The sequence below is a fragment of the Peromyscus leucopus genome, chromosome 7 (assembly GCF_004664715.2).
Source record: "Peromyscus leucopus breed LL Stock chromosome 7, UCI_PerLeu_2.1, whole genome shotgun sequence".
NCBI classification, from domain to species: domain Eukaryota; kingdom Metazoa; phylum Chordata; class Mammalia; order Rodentia; family Cricetidae; genus Peromyscus; species Peromyscus leucopus.
The window spans coordinates 95,390,539-95,403,319 of record NC_051069.1 but is presented as its reverse complement, the minus strand read 5'-3'; the positions used below and the strand labels follow the sequence as shown (position 1 = coordinate 95,403,319).

Here is a 12,781-nt window from a genome sequence, read left to right as displayed (position 1 = left end):
ACCACAACATTCTTTCTCTGTTCTTTTTACCTTCTACTTCTTGTCATCCTCTGTATTCCAACTCGGAGAACTTCCTTTTGATCAAAAGTCTCTGTTCCCCCAACATATCTACTAGTATCCCTTTAACTCTCGCTCTCTTCAGTGTCAAATTCTAGGCTAAGTCTTTTATTGTCACGTGAATTCACATGTCACAGCTTTGGCAGTGACCAGAAACCTTTCTCCCTTTCAGTACGCTCCAGCTCCTCTATATAACAGACATTTGCTTCTAGACTTTCCATCAAACTCAATTTTTAGAGACAAAGCTAATCAGATTTTATTTGCTTAAGGTGATATATATCTCAGAATCTGCTTTGTAGCTGCGCCTGTCCTTGAACTTCTGATCTTCCTTCCTCCACCTCCAGAGTGCTGGGATTACAGGCACATGCTCCCATGCCCAGCATTTGTAGTACTGGAGATCAAACCCAGGGCTTTGTGCATGCTAACCTATGCCTACAAGCTAAACTACATACTTAACCTGACCAAAGACTCCTTCCTGGACACCAGGCATTTCTACCCTGATGGCATGTGGACGGGGATTGTGTTCTATTCAGTCAATGTACCAATGATGACATGGCAGTGGCTGTGGCCACCTGATCTTGATTGTATGCATGACACAGAAAAGCAGAAGATATGACAGGATAGTGACCTTGGAGCTGTGTGATCAGAGCTGTTTGGTGATTTATCAGGTGAGGAACTTGAGAGCACAGGGTAAGACTTTGGGGACAAGGAGACTAGATGCCATCTGGGGAGCCATTGCATGACGGGCCTTTAATGTACTGGATACTTAAGAATCCTATGTAGTCTGAGCCAGTCTGAGGGTTAATATCTCTTTATTAATAGGAGAACAGTCTGGGGCACACAGCTCCTGGTAATGCACACGTCACCAGGGGAAGTAGCAAGAGTGAAATTCCAGGTCCTCCCAGAGTGCACTAGGGCCCACCCCGGCCCTGAAGCTGCAAGCGCTCCCCTTCCCACACTGAGTATTTTAGTGGGTATATTCTCAAGAGTTCGTTATGCAGCTTGGTTCTGAGCAATGGTGAGGAACAGCAGGGGCCTGTGGGGGCTGCCTTTAAAGGTTTCACCTCTCACCTCTCCCCTGCTGAGGAAAGGGGGCTCATCTGAAGGGCTGACACTGGCCACAGGTCTGACTGCCAAAGGGAGCGTCTCTCCTCACTGCTCACCCACTCACTTCCTCTTCCTTGGAGCTCTCTAACGCACCCCTATAGCTCCAGACCGTCCTTGGTTTCGTGGGACCCCAGACTACTGGCCAGATGCAGCTTTGAGTCTCCATTGCTTGGACCTGTATGGTCTCATCTTCCGGCTACATACCTGGTGGGACAAGAGACCCTGTCTACTTCCCCTCCAAAGCTCTTCCTATGCCCCCCACTCAGGGACCAGGAAGGCCTGTGTCTTTCTGAGCCACACTTCACTGTGCACTCTTGGGTCATTGGAGAGCACAAAGCTTTGATGACCTTGAACCTGCTTGGTTTAAGTTGGAATTCTACATGGCTGTCTCCAGGTAAGATCACAGAAGCTCATTGAAAAGCATCTACCTCGCCAGGTCCCATTTGTGACCACACATTGGACTTTTTTTTTGTTTGTTTGTTTGTTTTTGTTTTTCAAGACAGGGTTTCTCTGTGCAGCCCTGGCTGCCCTGGAACTCACTTGGTAGCCCAGGCTGGCCTTGATCTCACAGAGATCTGCCTACCTCTGCCTCCCAAGTGCTGGGATTAAAAGCGTGTGCCACCACCGCCTGGCGCACACTGGACTCTTGATGCCGACCTCACGCCAGCATACTCAAAAGGAGACTCTCTGACTGGATGGTATTTTTCAACGGCTTAGGAGAGGCTAATGTTCTATCAGGAGGATCAGAGTCTTAACCCTTGCCAGCCCAGGTTTTAAACACTTCTCGCTGTTGACATGGTAACAACATGGCCAGTCTAGGAGGACCCCCTCCTGCTCAGCTTCATGTCTTACCCACCTCACCTCACTCGTTTCGTGGAAAGCGGGAAGAGAGCTGTGTCTGGAGTTTGTAGAGGGGTCCTTTGGAAGAACAACATCCATTCAGAAAGTCAGATGCCCAAAGGCATCACCGTCATCTGCAGCTGTGGGCGGTGATGAGAACAAACTGAACTCTGAGCCCTCACAGCGGCCTCTGCTACTCTGGAAACTACTACACACACACACACACACACATACACACACATGCACACACATGCACGCACACACTTATACATATGCACACACACACTTACACATATGCACACACACATATGCACACACATATACACATACTTACACATATGCACACACACTTACACATATGCACACATACATACACACATATGCACACACATGCACGCACACACATATGCACACACATACACATACTTACACATATGCACACATACATACACACATATGCACACACATGCACACACACTTACATATATGCACACACACATATGCACACACATATACACATACTTACACATACTTACACACACTTACACATATGTACACATACATACAACACATATGCACACACATACACACACATGCACACACATGCACGCACACACTTATACATATGCACACACACACTTACACATATGCACACACATACACATATACACATATGCACACACACACATATGCACACACACATATACACATACACACATATATGCACACACACACTTACAATACACACATATGCACACACATACACATACACACATATGCACACACACACTTACACATATGCACACATATATACACACTTACACATATGCACACACATACACACACATACTTACACATATGCACACACACATATGCACACATATATACACACTTACACATATGCACACACATACACACATACTTACACATATGCACACACACACACACATACACAGCACACACAGGGGGAGTTGGGGTTGGGGAAAATCTTCTCCAGCAACAATGCCACGAAGACTCCTGCCTTCTGCACACCTACAAGCTGCCCTTCCTGCCCTCCATGCAGAGCCAACCACCCACAGATTCTCAGGAGAGGAACATCTGAGGTTTCTCAGATTTTCAGAATCTGAAATTTTCAGACTCCTGAGGGAGAGGCACCTCAAGCTTAGAAACAAGGCAGAAATGATGAGAGACGAGCCAAGACTGTGAGAGACCCAGCAAAGCCGAGTTCTGGCAGCAGCCACTGCCGAGGCTGGCCCTGCAGAGGGTGGCAGTCTGAGGAGGGATCAGCCCAGCTGCTTCTGAGGACAGTAGGATTGGGGGGCTGTGACCCCCAACCCATGGCCTCCAGTCCTCCTGCTTGTGTGTCCACCCCATCTGCCCCTCTCCCCTCCCAAGCCCTGCCTGCTTCTCCCAGGGAGTGGCCAGCAGAGGCAGGGAAGCCTTGATGCTCAGCCTCAGGGGACAGAGACAGCAGTCACAGCTGCTGCCCTTCCACTCAGCTCTGGCCCTCCACAGGGGCTGGCTCTGGAGCACAGCTTCCCCCACAAGCCCACGGGACACGTGTGTGCCCTGCTGCTGCTCCGCTGAGGTGTGCAGTCCTCCTGGCTCCCTGCCAAGCCCTGTGCGGGCCTCAGGGCCCTGTGGTTCAGGATGTGGAATCCCTGGTTTCCCAGATGGCCCTGCTGCAGACAGACTCTGTTAAGCTGAATGGAGATGCTTCGGCAGGAGTTGCAGGAGAGCAGAAAACAAGGCCTCTTCCCATGCTGGCGGAACCCCAATCCAGCTGGTGGAGGCGCCAGCACCTGGCCGGAGCCCTTCAGTCCCTTTTGTGTGAGATTGGCTAAGTATGACATTAGGAACCGGGGCCTGGGGTGGGTCTCAGGACAAGGGCACTCTGCCACACCAGGGAATATTTCTGAACGGAAGGTGAGGAAGTTAGAGGCTAAGTTCCCTCTGAGGGTGAGTCTATGATCAGTAAGTGTCTTTATTGGGAGGGAGATCCAGCCCCCCATGGCTTTGCCAGCACCCTAGGTCATAAGAATTTCGATGTCAAGCTCCAGCTGGCTGGCTCTGACCTCATAGTGGCCCCGGATCATGCCTCGGGTTTGGCTGGCATGCCAGCGCCAGTGAGCCTGGATGATGCAGGCAGCTTGGCGTGCCTGGAGGAATCGTCTGCGGGTCTGCCACATGCGGACACGCGCCTGCACCGTCACCACTGCCCATTCCTGGCAGGTGTAGAGTTTTAGTGCCAGGCACCGTCTTTGCTCCAGCATCTTGGTTTGCACCGACCTCCACCAGCACTGGATGGCCCACGCTCCAAGTGCTGCATGCAGTAGTGTTCGCCGGACCATGTTGCCACGCCACCATGACTGAATCTTTATGGCTGTCTTCTCTAACTGATGGGGGTGGGGAGGAAGAATGTGGAGATGTTCAGTGGGGCTCTCTGACATTTCTATCCCCACTTCTGGTACTCGGGAGGAAAGGGGACTTGGCTTGGGCTGTCCTGCCCTCTGGTCTCTAGACCCCACTCATCTTATTGCCAACCCCTACTCACCTTTACACACTGCTCGATATCCACTAGGCAAGTCTCTTCTGAAAGGGCTGTACTCACAGTTTGTATGTCCATGGCCTTGGTCTTTAGAGTCCACTCATCTGTCATTTAGGCTATCCTAGTTTTTGGCCCCGCCCTCAACTATTAGTCACATGCCATCATTAGACTCCGCCCATCTGCACAGGAGTCTTCTCATCAGGTCCTGTCTGCCTGCATTTTTAACCACAGCCTTGCTTCCTTCTGGATTGGGCAAGCTCTTTACTCATGTACTCCCATCCTGGGGGTCTACAGTTTTCTGTGGCTTCCAGTTGCTTCTCAGACTCATCTCTACCCGCTGGTAGCAGCCGAGAGCCATAGAACTTTCTTGCAGGTAAGAAGGTCTTCAGTTAAGGCTGCTCAGAGCCGTTGTGGGTTTGGGCAGGCTTCAGTGTCAGGGTTCCTGGGAGGGTGCCAGGCGACATGAATCAATAGAAATGTGGCTTTTTTGTCCAAATCTCTCAGCTTTGACAAGAGAGGGCCTCTGCCCTTTCTTCCCTATGCTCCTCTGCCATGTCTCCGCGGGCTTTGTGCGGAAAGACAGCTTCTTTGAGTATGCAGTGAACTGAGCTGGGACGCGGCTGGTTGAGATTAAGAGCAGAGGCCTGTGTGAGTCACAGTTGCCTGGGAGAGCAGAGACTTCTGCTATTCCTGTCATTCTGCATCTGCTGTGTTCATTCACCCTTTGTCACAGCGTGAAGATGTAAGGACAGAGGTACCGCTATTGTGACATCGCGTGTCCCGCAGAACCTGGCACCAAAAGTACGTGGACTGCGAAGGAGAAGTGAGGTCTGGAAAACAGGGGGCCAGAGACCTACCGGAGAAAACCCTTCCAGCTGCCGGCCGCATGATTCCCCAAGCTGAAGTTTCTATTTTCATCAACATTTCAAAATTGATTTGTTCTTTACCTATGTGTGCCCGAGTGAATGTCTGTGCACCACGTGCATGCAGGGGCCTGTGTAGGCCAGAAGAGGGCGTCAGGTGCCCTGGAACTAGAGTTACAAGGTTGTGAGCTGTGGTGTGGGTGCTGGGAACCAAATCGGTGTCCTCTACACGGACAGTCAGTGCTCTTAACTGCTGAGCCATCTCTCCAGCCCCTTACCAATGTTTGACTAGAGTTGAAGTTCTGTGCTGTTGAAAACATAGTTGGTGACGCAGGGCTACAAGTGCACACATAGACCATCACCTTTCTCTTTTCTCACCTACTTTTTTTTTTTTTTTTAATGTAGAACTGGGAATTAAACCGCGAGCCTTCTACATACTAGGAAAGCACCTGTACCCACATACCTGGGAGAACGGATACAGACAGGGGACTCCTGGGTGCGCACTGGCCAGTCAGTGCAGCCAAAATGGTGAGCTCCTGGTTCAGTGAGAGGCTGTCTTAAAAGGGCGGGGGGTAACTAAAGAAGGCTTCTGAAGAAGTTGACCTTTGGCCGCCACATGTGCAAGCATAGGTGAGCAACTCCCCTCACCTGCACACACACACACACACACACACACACACACACACACACACACACACACACTTTTTAAGAGAATTTCTCAGGATCTCTGATTATTGGGCCAAGCCCAGGAGAATAACAATGTGTGGGTTTGCAAGAAAAACATCTCACGATTTAAGCAACCCAAGTGTCAATAATAATTTTTTTTCAGAAAATGATATAAAATCATTGTATGAAGGAGTACTTAAAATATGTACAGCTCAAGGTATAGGAAAGTATTACCGGGGTGGGACAGTTAATGTAATGAAACATCATGAGCATTCAAAAGCTGGTGATTGGCAGTGACGTCCTGTCCTAAAGGCTCACTTGACTTTGTATCTGCAGTTCTGTGTGCTTTGTGCTTTTCTGAAAATTGACCTTTTGAATGCTATAAGCTCTAAGCCCCACAAAACCTGAATCTGTCCCTCCATGCTGGGAGCATGCCATTGTGTAGCCAGATCTCCTGGGAGCTCACCAAGTACTATGTTTCTAAGACTCAGCATTGGGATTGGAGCCCAATGACCCAGGGACAAAAGAAGGATCAATACAGAGACGACACAAGCCCTGTGGGGTTTGGGAAGCCATTCTGATTTCAGCGTGATTGCTCCTTTTTCTTCGTGGGAGGTTTCTCTGGGTGTGGATGGCTGTGGGACCATACACAGTCCACAGCGTCTGTTTATGTGTATTTGAGGCTCCTACTGCCTCACACACAGCATGGAGCTATCCATCTGGATGTGTTTCAGGTCCAGCCAAGCAAACTCTCCGCATCGTGTTCAAAGTTCTGAAAAGAATTCACCTTTCTCCTGTTGATGGCTCTCTAGCCGGATTGTCAGTCACCCCACAGGCGTTTGTCTTTCTGGTGAACCCCCAGTGCTGACATGAGAAGTCTGTTCCTCCAGGACGGCTCACACAGAGGGGGCCATGGACATGACCATCTTTCCAGACTCAGCCATTGCACCAGGTTGCTGTGACCCAAATGCCACTTCCCTCCCCATTTTCCTTATGCATCTCCCCCTCCATCCTGGCTTTGGGGGAGGTTGCCATGGTATCCTGGCTTCATTGCCTTTCCGGATGAACTTGAAAAAACCCCGTTTGTCCTTTTATGCTCACATATTTTTCAGTTACACAGTGGCAGCTGGCGTGCTGGGGAGTACGTGGTCTGACTCTGGTTCGAGTGTGCTCCATCCTCTAAAAAGTTCATGTCTTGTAAACTTGGTCCCTAAGATGGCTCTGCTTGGAGATGAAACATCTACAAGTAAGGTCTTAGTGGGAGGTCTCATTACTGGGGTGCTGCCCTACAAATGGATTCATAGTTTGGGAGTCCTGAAAACCCCCAATCAAAGCTGTTGAAAATGAAATCGATTTCTCAACTACCCTCTGGCTTCCCCATAGTTCCACCATTCAGATGCCACCCACCCTGAGCCAACACTGGTGACAGGCCCTTGAATCTCAGTAACTATGAGTTAAGTGAACTTCTTTCTTTGTAAAGGTGCTTGCCTCCAGGTCCTCTATTACAGCAATAACAAAACGGACTAAGGCAAGAGGTGGGAAGAACTCCCTGATTTGCACTAAGTAGTCACGGACCATGAAGTTTGCTGTTTCATTATGGCTCCCTCCCCATACAAATACACTGAGGCCGGAGGGATGATGTAGGGTGTCCTTCTGTATCGCTCTCCACCATATTCCCTTGAGGTGGGGTCTCTCACTGAACCTGTAAGCTAGGCTAGGTAGCCAGCAAGCCCCAGCAATTTTCCTAGCTCTGTCCCCCACAGTTCTGGGGTTACAGGAGTCCATGCCGCCAAGCCCGGCTTGTCGTGTGGGTGTTTGGACCTGAACTCAGGTCTTCAGGCTTGTCCTTCAGGCTTGTCCTTCAGGCTTGTCCAGGAGGCTTGTCCAGGAGGCACACTCTTACTCACAGAGCCACTTCTCTGCCCCTCTGCTTGCTTAATTTTTTTCTGATTAAACATAGGATATATTTTTTTATTTTTATTTTTATTTTTGCCTAAAATTTTGATATACAGAAACATCAAAAGTGGGAAGTAAATAATTTCTTAGGAAATTTACCCTCAAATATATCCCTCTGTGCCAAGCATACACTGACTTCACTTGTTACAGTAGTTAAAGCACTCAAGAGATTTTGATAACTGAGTATTAGAGCATAAACATGTATGATAATGCCATAATAGCATTCATTACTTTGTATGCTAACCTAAAAATTAATAAAAGACAAAAGTTAAAAAGTAAAATCTAGAAATGCTCAAAAATCATGAACATACACTGACTTACATAAAGTGATTGATAACATAGAGCATAAACGTGTAGACAATGCCATATAGCATTGTATGCTAACCTAAAAATTAATTTAAAAAAAAGACAAAAGTTAAAAAGGTGGACACACTCACATGAAAATGGAGACATCTGGAACCAAACTTTCCCTTGGCAATCAGTGGTTCTCCTTTTACCACAGCTGCGCCCAGCTTGGATGGTTCCTAGAAATTTATAAACAGCAACCTGTGGCCTAAGGAGATAGATAGATATATTTCCTTATATATGCTTATAAAGAAGTTGTATTTATGTTTATAATATATAGTAGATGTATTTCTGTGTATCTTTTAAGATCAAAGTTTAAAAGCATCTCACAACATCAGGCATTTAACCCTCTAAAACTGCCCCATCCAGAGGCTTGGGCACACTCTGATATTTAAGAATCACCTCCACTTCCCAGTTCTGTTTTCACCTAAACCAAAAGGAATTCTGTGTCCATTGAGTGGCCATCCCCATCGCCTCTGCCATCCCAGTCCTTCAGTCTGTGCGTTTGCCTGTTCTGGAAATTTCATGTAGGTGGAATCATATCGCAGGGGCCTCTCCTGGCTGACTTCTTAGAGGAATGATTTAAAATGTCATCGATGGGGCAACACCTGCCAGTATTTCGTCCATTTTTGTGGCTGAGTAGCATCCTGCTGTGTGGCCATATCACATTCTGTTTAGATATTCATCTGACGGTGGACACTTGAGTTATTTCCACATTCTGATGACTGTTAATGGTGCTGCCACAAACAGGCATGTACGAGTCTCTGTTCGAACACCTGTCTTCAGATGCTGGGAGATGGCAGTTAAGAGCACAAACTGCTCTTCTAGAGGACTGGAGTTTGGTCTAACGCCCACATCAGGTGGCTCACAGCTGCCTATAACTCTAACTACGGGGACTCCGACAACTTCTGGTTTTCATAGGTACTTGCACCCACATGAACACATCCACACATAGGTACATGCATACATAAAACTAAAAATAATAAAATGAATTTTTTAAGGATGAGGGGGAGAGGGGAGCTGGGGTAGGGGCTGGGAGGGGAGGAGGGAGGGGAAACTGTGGTCAGGATGTAATATATGAGAGAGGAATAAAATAAAATGCAAGCCTCCGTGCAGTGGTTTCTGCCTCCCGAGTGCTGGGGTTACAGGCGTGCGCCATCACCTCCTGGCTCTGACTTTTGTTTTTACACAACTGAACCATTTTCCGTGCCCATCAGTCTCTGCATTCTCACATATACTTGGTATAAGTCCCTTAAGACATTACAGCCACCTTGGATGTGAAGTGGTAGCTCACTGTGATTTGGGTTTTCACATTCCTGGTTTTTTGAGACAGGGTTTCTCTGTATACCTCTGGCTGTTCTGGAACTCACTTTGACAACCAGGCTGGCCTCAAACTCACAGAGATCCACCTGCCTCTGCCTCCTGAGTGCTGGGATTAACGGTGTACACCACCACTGCCTGGCTCATTTGATAACTTTTTAAGCAGTGCCTATCAAAGTTTTTCTTGTACGTATCCAGCCATAGGCTCCTATGTTTGAGTACTTGGTCCCCAGTTGGTAGAACTTGATGTTTTAATGATGGAGAAAGTGAAATTATTCTTTCACTTACATTATTTGATATATAAAAGTTTTTAATTTTCATGAAATCTGTGATGGTTTGGATGAGAGTGGCCCCCATGGGTTCATATGTTTGAATACTTGGTCCCCAGTTGGTAGAAATGTTTGGGAAGGGTTAGGAGGTGTGGCTTTGTTGGAGGAGGTGTGTCACTGGAAGCAGGTTTTGAGGTTTCAAAAGATGCGTGCCACCCCCAGTCCCTGTACCCCACAACCTGCCTCCTATTTGTGGATCAAGATGTGAGCTCTGTGCTGCCCCTGCCACCATGCCTTTGTTCCACTGTCGTGGACTCTAACTCTCTGAAACCATAAGCCCCAAATTACATGCTTTCTGTTCTGAGTTGCTCTGGTCATGGTATTTTATCACATCAGTGGAAAAGCAACACAAGATCCAACATCTGCTTTGCCTTTGCTGTTCGTGCTTTGGTGTCCTAACCAAGGAACCTTTCCAAAACCCAAGATCATTGGAGTTAGTTGCATGCTTTCTTTTAAAGGAATTTTATACTTTTTTATCTTTCACAGTAACACCTTCAATAGACTTTGAGTTGGTATTTGTAAATGGTGCCAAGTTAGAACTTAACTACTCACCTTCATGGTGTTACCCAGTTGTTATGATGTTTTTGGTAAAGAGAATACTACAACCCCCATCTTTGAATTCTTGTTAAAAATCAACTGAACATAGCCAGGTTAGGTGGCACATGTCTTTAATCCAGCACTCAGGAGGCAAAGACAAATGGATCTCTGTGAGTTTAGGGCCAGCCTGGTCTACAAAGCGAGTTCCAGGCCAGGACTATGTAGAGAGACTCTGTCTCAACCTCCCCCCTCAAAAATGAACCAAACATAGCTGCATAGGCAGGATTATTTCCCGTCTTTCCATTTCATTCCAGCAATGTGTATGACTACTCTTCTACCAGTACCATACTGTTTTGATTACCGTAGCTTTATAATAAGTGTTAAAATTGGCAGTTGAGAAGCTTAAGTCCTCCAGTTTTGTTTTGTTTTTTTCCAAGATGGTTTTGGCTCTTCTGAGTCCTTTGTGTTCCATATAACTTTTGTCATTAGCTTTTCAAGTAATTTTTTTAAAGACAGTGGGAATTTTAGTAAGGATACATTGAATCTATAGATTATTTTTCTACCTGTGAAATTGGGATGTCTTTGTACATGCTTAGATCCTCTTCAACCTCTTTCCACAGTGTGGTATGGCTTTCTGAATACAAGTTTTTGCACATGCTTGATTAAATTTATTCCTAACAATTTTATTCTTTTTTTGGTGCTCTTGTGTTTTTTTTTGTTTTAGTTTTTCAAGACATTGTTTCTCTGTGTAGCCCTGGCTGTACTGGAACTTGCTTTGTAGACCTGGCTGGCCTCCAACTCACAGAGATCTGCCTGCCTCTGCTGGCATTAAAGGCAGTATGCCACCACCTCCAGCTTTTGGTGCTCTTGTTTATAGATAGAACTGTAGCTGGAAGTTTTCTCCATCCTGCCCCGTCCCACCAGGCTCCATGTTCTTCCAGTCTAGTGGCCCAGCAGATACTTATAAAATAATTACTCAGAGGCTTCTTATATTAATTATAACTGCTTGGCCATTAGCTCAGGCTTATTACTGCCTAGCTCTTACACTTAAACCAACCCATTTCTATTAATCTATGTTTTGCCATGTGTTCTGTGGCTTTACCAGTCTGCTGGCATGTTGTTCCTTCAGCTGCGGCTGGCATCTCCTGACTCAGCCTTCCTCTTCCCAGAATTCTCCTCCTCTGCTTATCCTGCCTTTATTTCCTGCCTGGCTACTAGCCAATCAGCACTTTATCACCCAATCAGAGTAGCACACATTCACAGCATACAGAATGACATTCCCATCATTTATTGCTAGTATGTAGAAATGCACATGGGTTTTACATGTTGGACTTCCAGCTTGCAGATTTGCTGAGCCAGTTTCTCAGTCCCAGGATTTCCTTAGATCCTCCTAGACTTTCTGTCCCAAGGCCTTTCATCTGCAAATGGAGATTGGGTCTGTCTTAGTGTGCTTCCTTGCTTAATTCTCTGGCTAGAGTTTCCAGGACTATGCTGAGGCAGCTGTGAGGAAAGAAGCACCTGATTGGCTGATTGGAACTGCTGATTAGCTAGACTGGCTGTCTAGTGAGTCTCCAGAGAGCCTCCTGTCTCTAAATCCCAGCACTGGGATTACAGATGTGTGTCACCATGCTGGTTTTGCCATGGGTGCTTGTTACCTGAGTCATCTCCCCAGCAGCCCCTGCTTTTTGAAGTAGGGTGTCACTATATAGCTCCAGCTAGTCTCAAACTTTCAATTTAGCCCAGGCTAGCATATGGAGTATTGGGATTATGTAGGTAAGTAAGGGTTTGTGTGTGTGTGTGTGTGTGTGTGTGTGTGTGTGTGTGTGTATACCATGGCCCAGCTTCCTAGCTGATTCTTTATCTCTTTTTAATACACATTTATTTACCAATTTCTCACTTGCTCTCTGTATGTATGAAAGAGAAAGAATTCTAAAAAATCACTCTCCTTCCTCAGAATGTTATTGCTAATTGTTTTAGTAAATTTTCTGAATAATTTTATAAAAATCTGCATGTTTTGTTGTGTAGCTAATGATATCTTTGTCCTGCTATCTTAGTGGCCATTTTGTGGTTCAAACAGATTTTCTTTAAGGCAAAGAAACGTCCCACCCCAACTCCCAGTATTTGCAGAGGTGCTCTATGTGGATTTGGGGGGTATTCTTTGGCTTTCTGCCAGTTTACAGCTGTGAAGAACTTTATATTAGCCTTCACTTTCC

The 12,781-nt window shown here is 46.7% G+C and overlaps 1 protein-coding gene across 2 annotated transcripts; it reads right to left on the bottom strand.

Annotated features, from left to right (window-relative positions):
• Positions 1–3,963: 3,963 nt before the first annotated feature.
• On the bottom strand, positions 3,964–4,755 carry Iqcf6 (IQ motif containing F6). Of its 2 annotated transcripts, none has more exons than XM_028895356.2 (2): positions 4,559–4,755; positions 3,964–4,400 (listed from the first exon to the last, which is right to left on the bottom strand). In XM_028895356.2, the coding sequence occupies exons 1-2, from the start codon at positions 4,661–4,663 to the stop codon at positions 4,032–4,034; spliced, it is 474 nt and encodes a 157-aa protein (XP_028751189.1). In that variant the 5' UTR covers positions 4,664–4,755; the 3' UTR covers positions 3,964–4,031. The 2 variants fall into 2 exon arrangements, with proteins under 2 accessions (XP_028751189.1, XP_037064159.1); XM_037208264.1 differs by having other exon boundaries at positions 3,964–4,396; positions 4,559–4,639.
• Positions 4,756–12,781: the final 8,026 nt, after the last annotated feature.